The sequence below is a fragment of the Balaenoptera acutorostrata genome, chromosome 11 (assembly GCF_949987535.1).
Source record: "Balaenoptera acutorostrata chromosome 11, mBalAcu1.1, whole genome shotgun sequence".
NCBI lineage: Eukaryota > Metazoa > Chordata > Mammalia > Artiodactyla > Balaenopteridae > Balaenoptera > Balaenoptera acutorostrata.
The window spans coordinates 95915170-95929211 of record NC_080074.1 but is presented as its reverse complement, the minus strand read 5'-3'; the positions used below and the strand labels follow the sequence as shown (position 1 = coordinate 95929211).

Here is a 14042-nt window from a genome sequence, read left to right as displayed (position 1 = left end):
GAAAACGCAAGGCAGACGTATACTGAGGCCCTACTGTTTACCAAGCACTGGGCACGCTGCTTCAGAAGGCTTGGTAAAACCCACTAAGAGCCAGGTGTTATTTCTGTCCCCATTTTACAAATGGAAAACCGGAGGCTAAGAGTGTTTAAAGAACACAGCTACAGTCACATGACTGGGAATGCGCAGAGCCTGAGCCTCCTGGTGACACAGCCCGCCTTCCCTCCACGTGATGTCACCTCCTTCCTGCCACAGACACACCATCACCTCCTGCCAGCCGCGTGAGAAGTGATGGCTCACGCGTTACTTTCTAGCAACAAGCACCTTAATTTCTGTGAATGCCTAAAGCGATTTCTGGAGCCTCAGTTTTTCCAGGCATTAAAACTGCACCTGGACTTCAAGTGGCCGGTCTCTTGAAAGCAAATCCCAGCTCCAACTGGAAAAGAGCGGATGCGCTGGCCAACGAGACGCAGGTGGATAGTCCTGGAATCCACACAGGCTTGAACGCAGCACCACCGCAACGTCTATGGTGTCTCAGACAGAACTGCCCACTCGCCTTCCCTCAAAGTATAGTTCAAGGAAGTAGGAAAAACGGGAGAGGAGTAACGGACCCCCAGGCCCCCAGATGATTCTATCCTGGCTTTTTTTCTGACTTCCTCAGTGTGGGGACTGGAAGTTTTAAAGTCAGCGGAAAAACTTTAAAAAAAAAGACTCAGATCCCAGGCCCACTACGTTTCTAGCTATGTGACTTTGGCCATGATACGTAAACTCTCTCTGATTTATTTTCCCCATCAAATGAAATAATGCTACTTGTCTCACAGGACTGCTTAAGGATTAAAATGCTCACTAACATCATGCCTGGCAGAGCGTTGGCATATGATAGCAGCTTTGTTACTGTCTTGCCTCTCCCACCTCTATGACTTAACTCTGCTCATCACCAAAAAATGTTCTAACACCACAGTTTGCTCTTGAAGTATGCTGTCCCAAGAGACACCATATCACAAACAACTAAGAAGCAAGGTTTAAAAAAAACTCAAAGTCACCCCAAATTCGGGAAGAAGCATAGAATGGGGTATGAACAGCATGGCCATCTTGGTTTCAAGATTATGTTGGCTATGGAAACCCACATGAGCAGACGGAAGGCAGTTAGACTATTTACAGGGTCACACTCCACTGCTGGCTCAACTACTCTCTCCAAACATATTGCCATTAGGTGTCGGGGCGGCGGGCGGGGAGTAGGGGGCAGGGGGAGAGTGAGAGAAGATGGGGCCAAAGGAGTGTAAGGGCCATCCTGCTGGCCCCAGCTGGATTCCAAAACGTGGCTTTCTGCACAGAAAATTAGAGTGCTAGTAAAAGTATTAATTCTCAACCAATAAATTTAGAAATGAAAGAATCATAGCAACAGATGCCAGAGTAAGAATATTTTCACCTGTCCTTTAGGGAGGAACAAGATAAGGAGCACGACACATGTCTTAGCTACTGTACTCCACTCTGATCAACAGAGTGAAGATCACTCTGATCTATTTCCAGACCCTGACCCTTTACTCAGCACACCTTCTCTCTTCCATTTTTGCAGTATTACAGCTTGGGTCTTCCATCCTTTTGCCTGATCCTACTGTAACTTCCACTTTCTGTATTCCTTCCTACCACCTGCCCAAGCCATTTTCATTGGCCCTAATGCTAGTGACAAAATAGTTTTCAATGACTGTCATTCCCTATCCCCACTTTTTAATTACCTCACCTAAAGTATCTGTTTGCCCAGCATTTTTCTAACTATTTTATTTTATTTTATCTTCAAAATGTTGTAAAGTGGGTAGGGCAGAAAACAAAATTTAACACTTATAAACTAGAAACCGAGTATCATGCAGCTGAAGTGATTTGTTTGCCTAAATTTCCAAAGCTCCTGAGAATGGAGACTGAAACACAGGACTTAGAATTCTTAGAGCAGTGCTTTGTGGGGCAGAATTGCATAAATAGAAAGCACAGGCTTCAAAATAGGTACTTCTGGGATCTGAATCCAGTCCCATTGCTCGTAAGCTGTAATATCTTGGATTAGTTACTTAACCTCTCTGAGCTAAAATCTGAAAACCCAAGAAAGATTTCAGCAAATCAGCAGAGAAACCTCCAGGAAAGAAATGAAAGTATGTCTCGCTTTAGTTCATCATTTGGATTCTGACGAGCATCCTAATCCAGGATCTCAGGAAGAATAAAAGCAATTATAACAAGGCAAAATAAAATAGACTCTTAATACTCGGTGGGGAACTGCCAAAAATCACCTCATACATTTTTCAATGGGCCCCGTTACTGTTCTAAACGGTCTTCTGCAACAAGCGCAAGCAGTTCTTTCCTTGTTCGAGTTCTTCCTTAACTGAATGTGCCCTTTTTTGGCCCTGGAGCGGCTATGCCACCAATGAGCCTCGGCCTCCCTGGTCGGACAAGACCAAAGCTCCCACCACAGTTCAGAGCCCTTCCCCCGGTTTTCACCTGAGCTCCCTTCTTGGTTGGTCTCCAGTTCTGAAGTGCCTCTCTATTTGGCTGTGATTCTATTTCATTTCCATGCTTCTCCTGTATCATGAAGCCTTCTCCTTTTCTTCAAACTGCTCCATACAACCTTCAGCTCAGCCTACTGAATGCTGTGCTGGACACTTAGTGAAGCACCTGCTCTGTATTACCTCATTTAATCTTCAACAACCCTATAATGGATATATGATTATCCCCATGGTACAGACAAGAAAACCAAGGTTTAGCATAAGTGGTTTGGTAAGTTGTCCAGATCCCCACATCTAGGAAATGATGGTTAAAACTGTTCTGAGTCCGAATTCTGAGCTTAGAACAGCTCTGCTCTATCAGCTCCCATGTTTCTTTCTGCCATGGCACAAGGTGCATTTCCTCAATGGGAAAGTGAAGACTAATTAATGTTTGTACTGATTAATTAGCATATGCAAAAAAGTGAGCATAATCTATTTGATCAGATGCTGAACTATGTCTCCCTACTTTTGCCAAAGTCTCTGCAACTAACTGTGCTACCTTTCTTCCATCACGAACTCCTTGAATCAGGAATTTCCTCCCTGTAAACCAATCCTCCACAAGGATACTTAATAAGTTTTATTTGAAACAAACAAACAAAAAACAACTGAGTCAAAACAGAGTGGCAATTACCTATCTCGTAGAAGGAGGAAGCAAAATGGAAGGTTTATTCACCATCCTTCAGGTGGCGACTATACCTTCAAGACTGTGCCTTAAACACAGCAAAGCTGTATTTCTTAGATTTTCTGCATTAGTTCTGCTTTCAAACGTGTTGTCCTATTGCCCCGTAGTTGATTCAGAGTTGTCAAACTCTGTGTCCCCATTCTATGTTGGTAAAATACCGTCATGGTACTAAAAATAACTTCTATCAAAAAATAAAAAAGCTGGCCTTAAAATTTGAGGTGTTTTATTTTTGAAACTTGCCCCCAAAGCTTATTTCTCTGATTTCTGGGGGACTCTTTTCATTTGCCTTCCGGCTGGTCCTTCAGGCCTGTGAACGTCCCTCTGCACAGCTGCCCGGCACCTCAGTGCTGCTGCCCTCTGGACCCCGGAGGTCCGGAGGGAAGATCCTCCTGCTGCCCGACCCGGCCCCTGCAGCCGCCCCCCATCCATCCAGGGACCTCCCACCCCGTGACTGAGCCTTCCACCCTCCCGCTTCTGTGGCACCAAGACCTCCTGCGTGCTCCTTTCTTCTTTCTCCTCTTTCTACCTACCTTTCAGTAACTCTTCTTTTCAGGTCCAAAGTCAGTTAGATATTATTTAGGCCATTTTAGCAAAGTGCCTAACAATCACTGCCTACCTCCTTTTTTTGATGGAGAGAGAAAAAGATAAGATGGGATATTGGGGTGTGGTTGCAGTGGGGGGAGGAGACCAGAGGGGGATCTCATTACAATGACCCGGAAAAACCCCCCTCACTGGCTTCCATCCTCCATTTGACCCCTGGAACTGGCAGCCAAGGGGTCCCCTACAGAATTAGGCTACACCTAAGCCTCCACCATTTCACAGCTCATTACTCCTCTCCTCTAGTCAGATTCTGGTACTGCCATAATAAATCAAGTGATGCATCACTTTTAGGCAGATAACATTCACCGCAGTGCTACGTAGCAGAGGAGAAAGAAAAGAAGAGGAAGGTATGAGAGACCTTAACCCGCCTCTCCGTTTTCTTGAGAGGCAATCAAGCACATGGCCTGTGGAGCCAGCAACCGGTCCTGGACGCCACTTCCTAGCAGCATAACTTGGGATGTTATTTAACCTTTCTGAGCCTCAGCTTCCCCATCTGCTAAATGGAGATAAGTAATACCACTTAGCTCACTGGGCTGTTAAGAGTATTAACGAAGATAGTGCAGGCAAAGCAGTATGTTCCCAGCACATGGTAAACCCTCTGAAGCACCTAGGATACATCACTGAACAAAAGAGCCCAATCTCTCCACGTGGTCTGCGTCATTCTTCATATTATTATATTGTTATTATGCATTTGTAAGAGACACAACAGAGAAGCAACCAACCAGTTTAGCCAACAACCTTTTACACTGGCATGGGGGGAGGGGTGAGCCTGAAATAACAGGCTGCGCAAGAGTCCATAGATGCTAAATCAATCAATCAATCAATCATTTTCACCTGACTTGCTCTCAAGGTAAGTTTGCACTTATTTATGATTCAAGAACTGGGCTCCTCCATCTTGGCATTCTTTCCATGCAAATTGTGCCCTCAAAATACCACTGCTAAAATATAATATACTTTGCTAAGGGCAATGATGTTTAAAAAAATCTACCTGAAGCAAAAACTCATTAGGTTTTGCCATAGTCCACCTATATTTTCCGTTCTATTCAAGTTTATCCCACTTCCCTTAGCATGGGCTCCTCGGGGCAGCATTTTTTCTAACATCCTTAGCTGTGCCTTTACCCATGCGAATGGGACAACAGCCTTCTCATATGCTACTGAAAGCATGAAGTTCCTCCACTTAGTACTCTCCACTTGACTTTTCCTAGACTGAACAAAGGAAGCTCCTAAACAGACATGAGTCATCTCTGCCTGCTGCCGACAGATGGCGATAGTGATCACGCAAGCTTATTTTACTCCGTTAAGCCCTGTGGCCTGGTGGTTCTCAACTGGCCAAGTAGCACGCTTGAGGCGTCTGTGCTAGGTTTTGAGGTGTTTGCAAACATCATTAAGCACACAGCACGTCTTTTCAGTACAACACTGAAGGCGGTTTTGCAAGTGACATTAAGAAGTATAAGATGACAATGCAAAAGTAGAAACAATTTAAGAAACCCAAAGTGATGCAAAACAAATACTGCATTTGTGAAATGAATCATTCTAAGATATGAATGACTGCAAAGACAATATGTATATGAAAAGTACTGCACTTAAGCAATAAGCAATAATCATTCTACAAAGCAAGGAAAAATAACCGAATAAGCGAAAAATGTAAAAACAAAACATAACTACAAACAAAACACTTTTTCCTGCAGTCAGAGAATAAGCATCGATGTCACATGATAATTACTTTGTCATGTGACAATCTAATATTAATGTAGGAGAGACTATGATTTATTTGGGGCCTTAAAGCAGTGGTTCTCAGCCTTAACTGCACACGAGAATCACCTGCGGAGCTTTTAAAACTCCTAAAGCCTAGGCTGTGCTCCAGAACTTCTGCGGGTGGGACCCAGGCATTGGTTGTGCTGAAAGCTCTTCAGGTGATTCCAATGTGCAGTCAAGGTTAAGAACCGCTGCCTTCAAATCTAAGCCTGGGGAAAACACAGCTGCAACTGGTTCTATGGATTAAAATCCGTTCACTTGTGCAGATGGGATGCGTGTTGAGCCTGGACACCTTAGCAAGAAGTACTTCTCTAGGACATCTGAATCTTCAAGGAGACAAATTACCTGCCTCAGGGAATTTTGCTTTTTATATTCTTGAAACTGGTATGGGGGGAGAACATGTATTATCAAGGAAGAATAGAGCACACCTTTTCTAAAGTTTTGAAGGAGGTATTCATACACGTATTTGAAGAAAACGTTACCACCGAGCTACAACCTTCATCATCTCTTAGTCATTTCAGTGAATCCATTTACAAACAAATGGACACACAAACCTGTTCCAAACAAAAGGAGCTTCTAGATACCAGCATCTTTCCCTCCCTTTCAACTCCAAAGCATTAGGCTAGCTCCTGGTCTAGCCATTCACTCAGTGCATTCTGGTTACCTCTGGTTACCATCTGGTTACCTCCATCTTTCATAATCGAGTTTGGCATTCAAACAAATGCATCATTAATTCTCAGTACATACCACCCCCCAGGCTCTTCTCACCACGGCCCCCTTTTACCTTGTCTGCCATTATCATCGAGGAGCCCCCGTGGATACCCAGGATGGGGGTGAGAGTCTGGGCTGAAATGAAGTCAAGGATCTGGGCGATGGCTTCCTGGTCTGTGTCGTCAGCAAACACCACCCCCTGGACCTTCCGGTCAGACATGAGATCACAGATGCGGGTTATGATGCTCTTTGGGTCCGTCTCATTCATGGCTACCAGCTCCACACGGGGCACCACCGAGAGATGGTGGAAATCATCTTTCTCGTGGGCATCCTTGATGGCCACCTCGTCTGAAGTGCCCACGAGGATGACGGCAATGCCAATGCTGGGTGGGCTCTTCTGAGAACGAGCTCTGCTGCCTGACACGGCCAGGACAGCCAGCACCAGCCAGAACTTGGGGGAACAGCACTCCGCTCTGGGCTTCATCTTCAACTCGTCGACTCCCTGGAAACACAAAGAGAGAATGGTTACATTACAACCCACACTGCATGACTGTCTGGGAAGAGGCTGGATACTGCAAGTCAAGGAACTTATCTCCTTTTACTGATCATCAAACCCAGCTTCTATCTTCTAGCCTAGTTTCTTATCTCTTGTGTTTGCGTAGCAGAGTGAGGAGAAAAAACTTTCAGAAGCATCAGAAATCCTTGAGCAAGACACTAAAAGATGCTACTGCTATAGCCATCAGCAGCAAACAGACAGGGACAAACAATGGAAAGAGGATGTAAGTGGTCCAGGCAGTCACACCAAGCGCACGAACACAGGAGTCTCCAAGAGCATGTCCAGCTGCTGCTGCGAGATCCCCGGTACTCCTGTCACAACCCATCCTTGAACTGCTCTGGGGCCAAGGGATGGCAAAGGCCAGGCAAAGTGAGCAGCAAAATGGGCTCAGCAGAGGTTACCTACAAAACATGGTCTGGAAGAGCTGGATACAGGAAGTTACAGATACATGAGCCCCCATTCTTGCTGCCTTTACTTTGTATTCACCTCAAAGAGGACAAGAACCTGAAAATTCTTCAGCAATCCATCCGGCTCTTACTACTAAATCAAAAACAACCCATATGTTGTTTGGGCAGTACTTTAAAAAACATCTCCAATCCTTACAATAAACCAGCAGGGGGGAAATAAGAAAAGCATTATTACCACCATTTTATGGAGGTTGAAGGGAAGACTCAGAAAAGCTAAGAAGTCCGAGACCATGAGCCAATTAAGTGAAATGAACATGAGCCCAGATCTTCTGGCTTTAAGGCCAATCTGCCTTACATCACATTGCCTCTTACATCATCAGTTATTACGAGGAATAGTTTTATTCCCATTTGTTTATGCATCAAAGTATGGTGATTTGGACAAATGCTATTAAATTACTGACATAGTGACCTTTCTGAAATGACTGACTTCACGTTTGCATGCAGTTCACCACTTTCTACCTTTTACCACAAACTCCTGCCTCTCTACTTCCACATGTGCCCCTAAGTCTTATACTCTGCACCAGACCGAGGACACAACTCTCTACAAAGCTTGGTCATTTCTCTTTTCATGTCTCACCATTCTCCAAGAGCTCCCCTTACTGAAATAGAAATGGTCCTGCTTAGATTGATTTGTTTTAAATAATCATTTATTGTACATCTGGTACGTGTTAGGTACTGTACTAGGCATTTCCTCCTCTGCAATCTCTTTAGTCCTCCTAGAAACCCTATAAATTAGTCATTTTATCCCCATTTCTCAAATGGAGAAACTGAAGCTCAAAACAGTTACGTAATGTTGCCAAGGTCAATGATATTACAACACCAGCATGCCAATACATGCCAATACAAAATACACATAGCGTTTTTGGGACTTCCCTGGTGGCGCAGTGGTTAAGAATCCGCCTGCCAATGCAGGGGACACAGGTTCCAGCCCTGGTCTGGGAAGATCCCACATGCCGCGGAGCAACTAAGCCCATGCGCCACAACTACTGAAGCCCCACGTGCCCTAGAGCCCACGCACCGCAACTACTGGGCTCGCGTGCCACAACTACTGAAGCCCGCACGCCTAGAGCCCGTGCTCTGCAATAAGAGAAGCCACCGCAATGAGAAACCCGTGCACCGCCAACGAAGAGTAGCCCCAGCTCGCTGCAACATGAGAGAAAGCCCACACGCGGCAACGAAGACCCAATGCAGCCAAAACTAAATAAATAAATTTTTTTTAAAAATAAAATACACATAGCATTTTTATACTCCAAGGAAATAGTCTATAAACGGCACCCCAAACCAAAAACCAGGGATTTTCATTCTTCTCCAAAGGGAGAGAATGTAATCAAGGATGATAATGTTGCTTCCTATCTCCTGCTTGTCTGGGGAAAAAAAGGTAAGATATTAGGACTCAAAAAGCTTTGAGAGTTTAGCTAACAAAAAGCAAACAATAATGATGAGGGTGGTGAGCAAAGAAAGATAAGAAAGTGTCCAGGTTGAGCAGACTGACGGCAAAGGGCACTGATGATTTGGGGCTAAGATGCTGGGGACATTTTGCGGCTGAGGAAGCAGAAATCCAATCCAGTTCTTGGCAGAAAACATTTTGGAAGCCCTGCTGTTGTAGTCATCCTTCCACACTGCCAAGAAGGAGCCCTGTGACAACGGCCTTGTCTCCCTCTCGCAAGCTCAGTGGTTCACATCTGAACAAAGTTTACTCCTGACAGCTTCCTCGGCTTTGAGTCTCTGTGGAGACAGGGGATGACTACACAGCCCTGGCAACCCGTGTGATGAACTGTCCCCCAGCTGAGCAGGGCAGCCGGAGCCCGAATTCCTCCTCCCAGAGCTCTAAGCCAGCAGCACTATGCCGAGTCCAGCAGCGCTGGATACTGAGGAAGACGGATGGCTTCAGCACCTCAAAGAGCTATTGGCAAAATACTAACAAAAATAATCTGTTAAATTTCAAGGACCGGTTCTCAAGGAGAACCAAAAGATTCAGAATTTGGCAAAAGTAGCAGCTAACTTCATTCCAACAGGATTCGAATCGTACAGTCATCAGTCACTAAATCAGGTTCCCTTCACATTGAAAAGTGGTCCACTCTGCCATGACTGTTTACTGACTTTAATGCAGTCTACACTCTCCCACTCTGATGTTTTATTGGGTCTCTTAAAATATCTCTTACATGCCTCTATTTCTTCTTACACAATATATTATACTTTGTTATGCGATGGCTAGTTGTGACACTCAGAGAATCGACTCTGGTTTTACTGAGTGTCTCTTTTTAGACTCAGGATAGAGCAAAGCACTTTACGAAGCAATACATTATGGGAGATACCAGTAGCAGAGGGACTTCGAGACAAACAAAGAAGTGCTGTGAATACAAACTCAATTTCACACCTGAGAAGGGAGTTAGTCGAGAGAAAGCTTGTAGTTCAAGATAAGCTAATTGGTGGTGCTCCCTTCCACCCAAGAGACCATGTCAGTCTTCAGGCACTTGCTTCATGAAGCTGTGTCCCCTCCTGTGCACTGCAGTGCCCCCTCCCCCAGTAGAACTGAGCACCGTTTCCCTTGGGCTCTTGTCATGGCCTGTGTGTGTCTGTCTAAATACCCACAACAGTTTATTAGAGCATATGATTATGTATCTGCCTGTCTTCACTGCTGGTCATCTCCTGGTGGGCAGGGACCTTTTCAGTTCAGAAAGCACCCACTTTTATTAAGCACTTTTATTAAGCACCCACTCCCTAGCAGACATTGTTCTTGGTGTCAGGGATATAACGCAGACAGGTTCTACCCTCCAGGACCACAGTCTAGTAGAAGACACAGACACACAAGCAAACCTTGCCTCACTTGTATTTGCAATTCTTGGGGCCTACCAGTGCCTTGGATACATACAATAAGGAAAGACTCAATAAATGGTAGCCGCTGAGTTTCTACCATAATAAAATTGTCAATGTTTGGCCATTTTTACCTACACTAGTAACCTATTTTATATATTATATATTTATAGTAACATTTTACCTATAACCTACCATATGCCAGACACTATTTTTCATGGATTATTAAATCACATATAAACATGATATAATTTTCCCCATATTACAAATCAGGAAACTGATCTTCTGAGAGAGAGGCTAGCTAAGTGCAAGACCAAGGTCACACAGCTAATAATTTGGCATCAAGTTTCAAACCAAAGTTTGTCGCCGAAACCCTTGCTCTTTGCATTCTACTGCCTCTCAGTATGAGTGTGTGAGTTAATGAATGAATAAACAAATTCACTAACCAAAACCAAACTGTGTTCTAATACCAGTTCCACAGTAGCTAAGTACCTGAGGGTAGGCAAGTCCTCATCACTGTGTCTATTTCCTCATCGGTGAAATCCGGATAATATACCTAACCTAAATACCTGAGAGAGTTTTATGTGAGGATCAAATGATAATATGCAGCTGGAAGTGCTTTGAAGAATATAAAATCTCTAGAGATGCAAAGGATGTTACCTTTAAGCTTCTACAGAAGTTGTTCAAGGAGCCTAGCTATTTATGAACGCACCAGGTCAGCATGTGGGAGGTGGGCGGGGAGAGAATGGCAGACAGTCTGAGAGGAATGTTGAGAGGAACTTCACGGCAGGGGAGGGTGGAGGTGGAGGTGGGGATGGGGATTGGGGGGTGGGGTGGGTGGCAAGAGATATGAGTTCCCTGACGTTCTAACTCCCTGAAGAAGATGTTGCATAATGGCCTCAGGGGAGCAGCAAACTCCACTGACAGCTTACCAGTCAAGTGCAGCAGAATTCAAGAGTAATTCAGGCCAGGGGCAGTAATGGGGATCAGTGGAACTCGGCACCCCCAAATCATGCTGTAAATTCAGACACGAGGGTTCACAAGCAGAACCAAAAACAAAGCATCAGGGCTTCCCTGGTGGCGCAGTGGTTGAGAATCTGCCTGCCAGTGCAGGGGACAAGGGTTCGAGCGCTGGTCTGGGAAGATCCCACATGCCGCGGAGCAACTGGGCCCGTGAGCCACAATTACTGAGCCTGCGCGTCTGGAGCCTGTGCTCCGCAACAAGAGAGGCCGCGATAGTGAGAGGCCCGCGCACCGCAATGAAGAGTGGCCCCCGCTTGCCACAACTAGAGAAAGCCCTCGCACAGAAACGAAGACCCAACACAGCCATAAATAAATAAATAAATTACTTTAAAAAACAAAAAAAACAAAAAAACAAAAAAACAAAGCATCAGGATTAGATTGTCAACTGTTCACCTCCTGATCCTCTGCCTCCTTGAGGCTTGAGTTGAGTGGCCCTTAGATTTACAGCAAGCAGAAGACCGCAGTAGCTTGTGTTCATGCCTACCACCGGTGCAGGGTAACTAACAGGAACCAGGAGACACTTTGCCCACAGAAGGCTCCAAGGGAAGATATATTTGAGTGAGAAGCTGGGCCAATCCTGTTCTCAGAGAAAACTGAATCCTGGGGCAACCCCAAAAAGAAGGATAAAATGTGATTTAATAGATGATTAAGTCAAATTTTCCAAGCACCATCCTTAATGGAGTCAGGACGCTGTTTCAAGTGACCTAATTAAGGCGACTGTGATTAGAATACGATAGGCAGTGAATAAAATGAAGATCAGAAGTGCCAGAGCTATGCATCAGGTCCAGTTTCCCAAGCTACTAATAAAGACAGAAAGTTAGGATGCACAGGCCTTAAAATTTGTCACACAGGAGAATGTGGGGGGAAAAGGAGTCTATACAGTATAAGTCAAGTGAAATACAAATGAGTATAACCTTTTTGGAGGGCAATGTGAGAATGTCTATCAAAATTTTAATATCAAGACAAAATAAAATTCAAGGTGAAAACATCAAAAGTGACAATGAGAGATGTCACACACCAGTTCCAAGAAGATACTATAATCATGAATATACATGAATCTAAAAATACAGGCTTGACGTGTATAAAGCAATAACTAAAATTACCCTGGGGAGTAACAGATAAATCCAACAGAGAAAATATAAACAATGACATAAATGATCAAAAAACAAACAAAACAAAACAAAGCATGAGTAATAAGCTTGAACTATTTCATATATCTAGCAACATATACAACAGAGAATATATATTCTTTATAAGCACATGGAAAATATTAACTCTGTGAAAGTGCTTCAACAACTTCCAAAGAATCAATATGAAATGACTGCCATTTTTCTGTAATGTGATTAAATTTACAAATAAAATTTTAAAGGTAGCTAAACATATCACACATCCAAAACTTTTAAAAAACTTAATATTAAATAACACTAACGTTAAGGAGGAAATCATAACAGAAACTGAAAAATCCTTTGATTAGAATGACAATGAAAATATTAAATACCAAAATTTCTAGAGCATAAATGAAATGGTTTAGAGAGAAACCTATACCTTTAAATTCACTTGTAAGAAAATAAGAAAATTTAAAAATGAATTGTAATTAAATTTTCACTTATTGAACAATTAACAGAGTCAACCCTAAGAAGGAATTGAATAATAAAGATAAGGGCAGGAATTAATGAAACAAAAAGCAAAGAAAAGAAAAAAACAAAACCAAAAGTTGAACCTTTGAAAGACTACACTAGACAAAATTCTGACAAGACCAATCAAGGAAACAAAAGAGAAAATGCAAATGAAACTGATGATTGAAAAGGGACAATAACAACATATACAGTAGAAATTTTAAAATAATTAAAGAATATTAGGAAAGTTAGTTGCTTTTAAATTTAATGTATAAATATCTAATTTTAAAAAGCAAAAAGTTACAAAAGAATATGGAAAATTTGAATATAATAATAACCATTAAAGAAAATAAAATGGTTATCAAAGGCCCCCAATCCTAATCCACCAAAACCACCCCACCACCCCACCCCATCTTTGCCAAAATAAAAGGAAGTAAAACAGGTACACGTGGAGGAAATGAGCCTTGTTCACACAAGTTGAACAAAACAGAAAAACAAGAAAAGTTTAATTCTAAATCCAGATAATTACAGTATGAGAAAAGATTATCATAGGTCCCTTTCACTTATGAACCTAAAGGCAAAAAAATCCTAAACAAAATACTAGCTAACCAAAACAAATAGTATATTTTAATAATAATAATAATATTCAAGTGTGGTTTATATAAGGAATGCAAGGACGGTTTAATATCAGAATATAAATCAAAATAATTCACCACATTAATGGACCAAACAAGATATTTACATGAATATCTCAAAAAAAAAAAAAAATGAAGAAAACACATTTGATTAAGGGCAACACCTATTTATGATATAAATGTTCGAATATTTTTTTAACTGTCTGATGACAGGAAATGAAGGAGATCACCAGTCTACCTGGTAAGAGTATATACCAAACACTCTTAATCAGATTTTTTTTGACAGTGAGTTAGTGCTATCACTGCTCCTGGAGATTCTGGTAAATAAAATAAGGCAAGAAAACAAAAGTTTTAAGGATGGGAAGGAAAGAGAAAATAATAGCAGTATATGAAGATAATATGGTTATCTAAACAGAAAGTCCAACAGAATTTTAAAACTATTAATATTAATATGGGTAGAATGAGATTGCTAGATAAATAATACTCTTATAAAAACTCAATAGCTCTTTTTAACCAACCAGAAAATATAATAGTCATAATAACAAAAACAACTATAAATTATTTAGGAATTGGCAAAAAATGCACAAGACCTCTGCAGAGAAAATTTGAAACTCTATTAAAGGATATGAAAGAAGTCCTGAACAATGTAATCATAGAC

The 14042-nt window shown here is 42.5% G+C and overlaps 1 protein-coding gene across 1 annotated transcript in view; it reads right to left on the bottom strand.

Moving 5' to 3' along the window:
• The window catches only part of GRIN2B (glutamate ionotropic receptor NMDA type subunit 2B), a 345756-nt gene that overhangs the window by 286460 nt on the left and 45254 nt on the right, over positions 1-14042 (bottom strand). Inside the window, exon 2 of the mRNA XM_007196043.2 lies at positions 6347-6775. Coding sequence (XP_007196105.2) covers positions 6347-6757 — 411 coding nt within the window. The 5' untranslated portion in view covers positions 6758-6775. The remainder of the gene's footprint in view (positions 1-6346; positions 6776-14042) is intronic.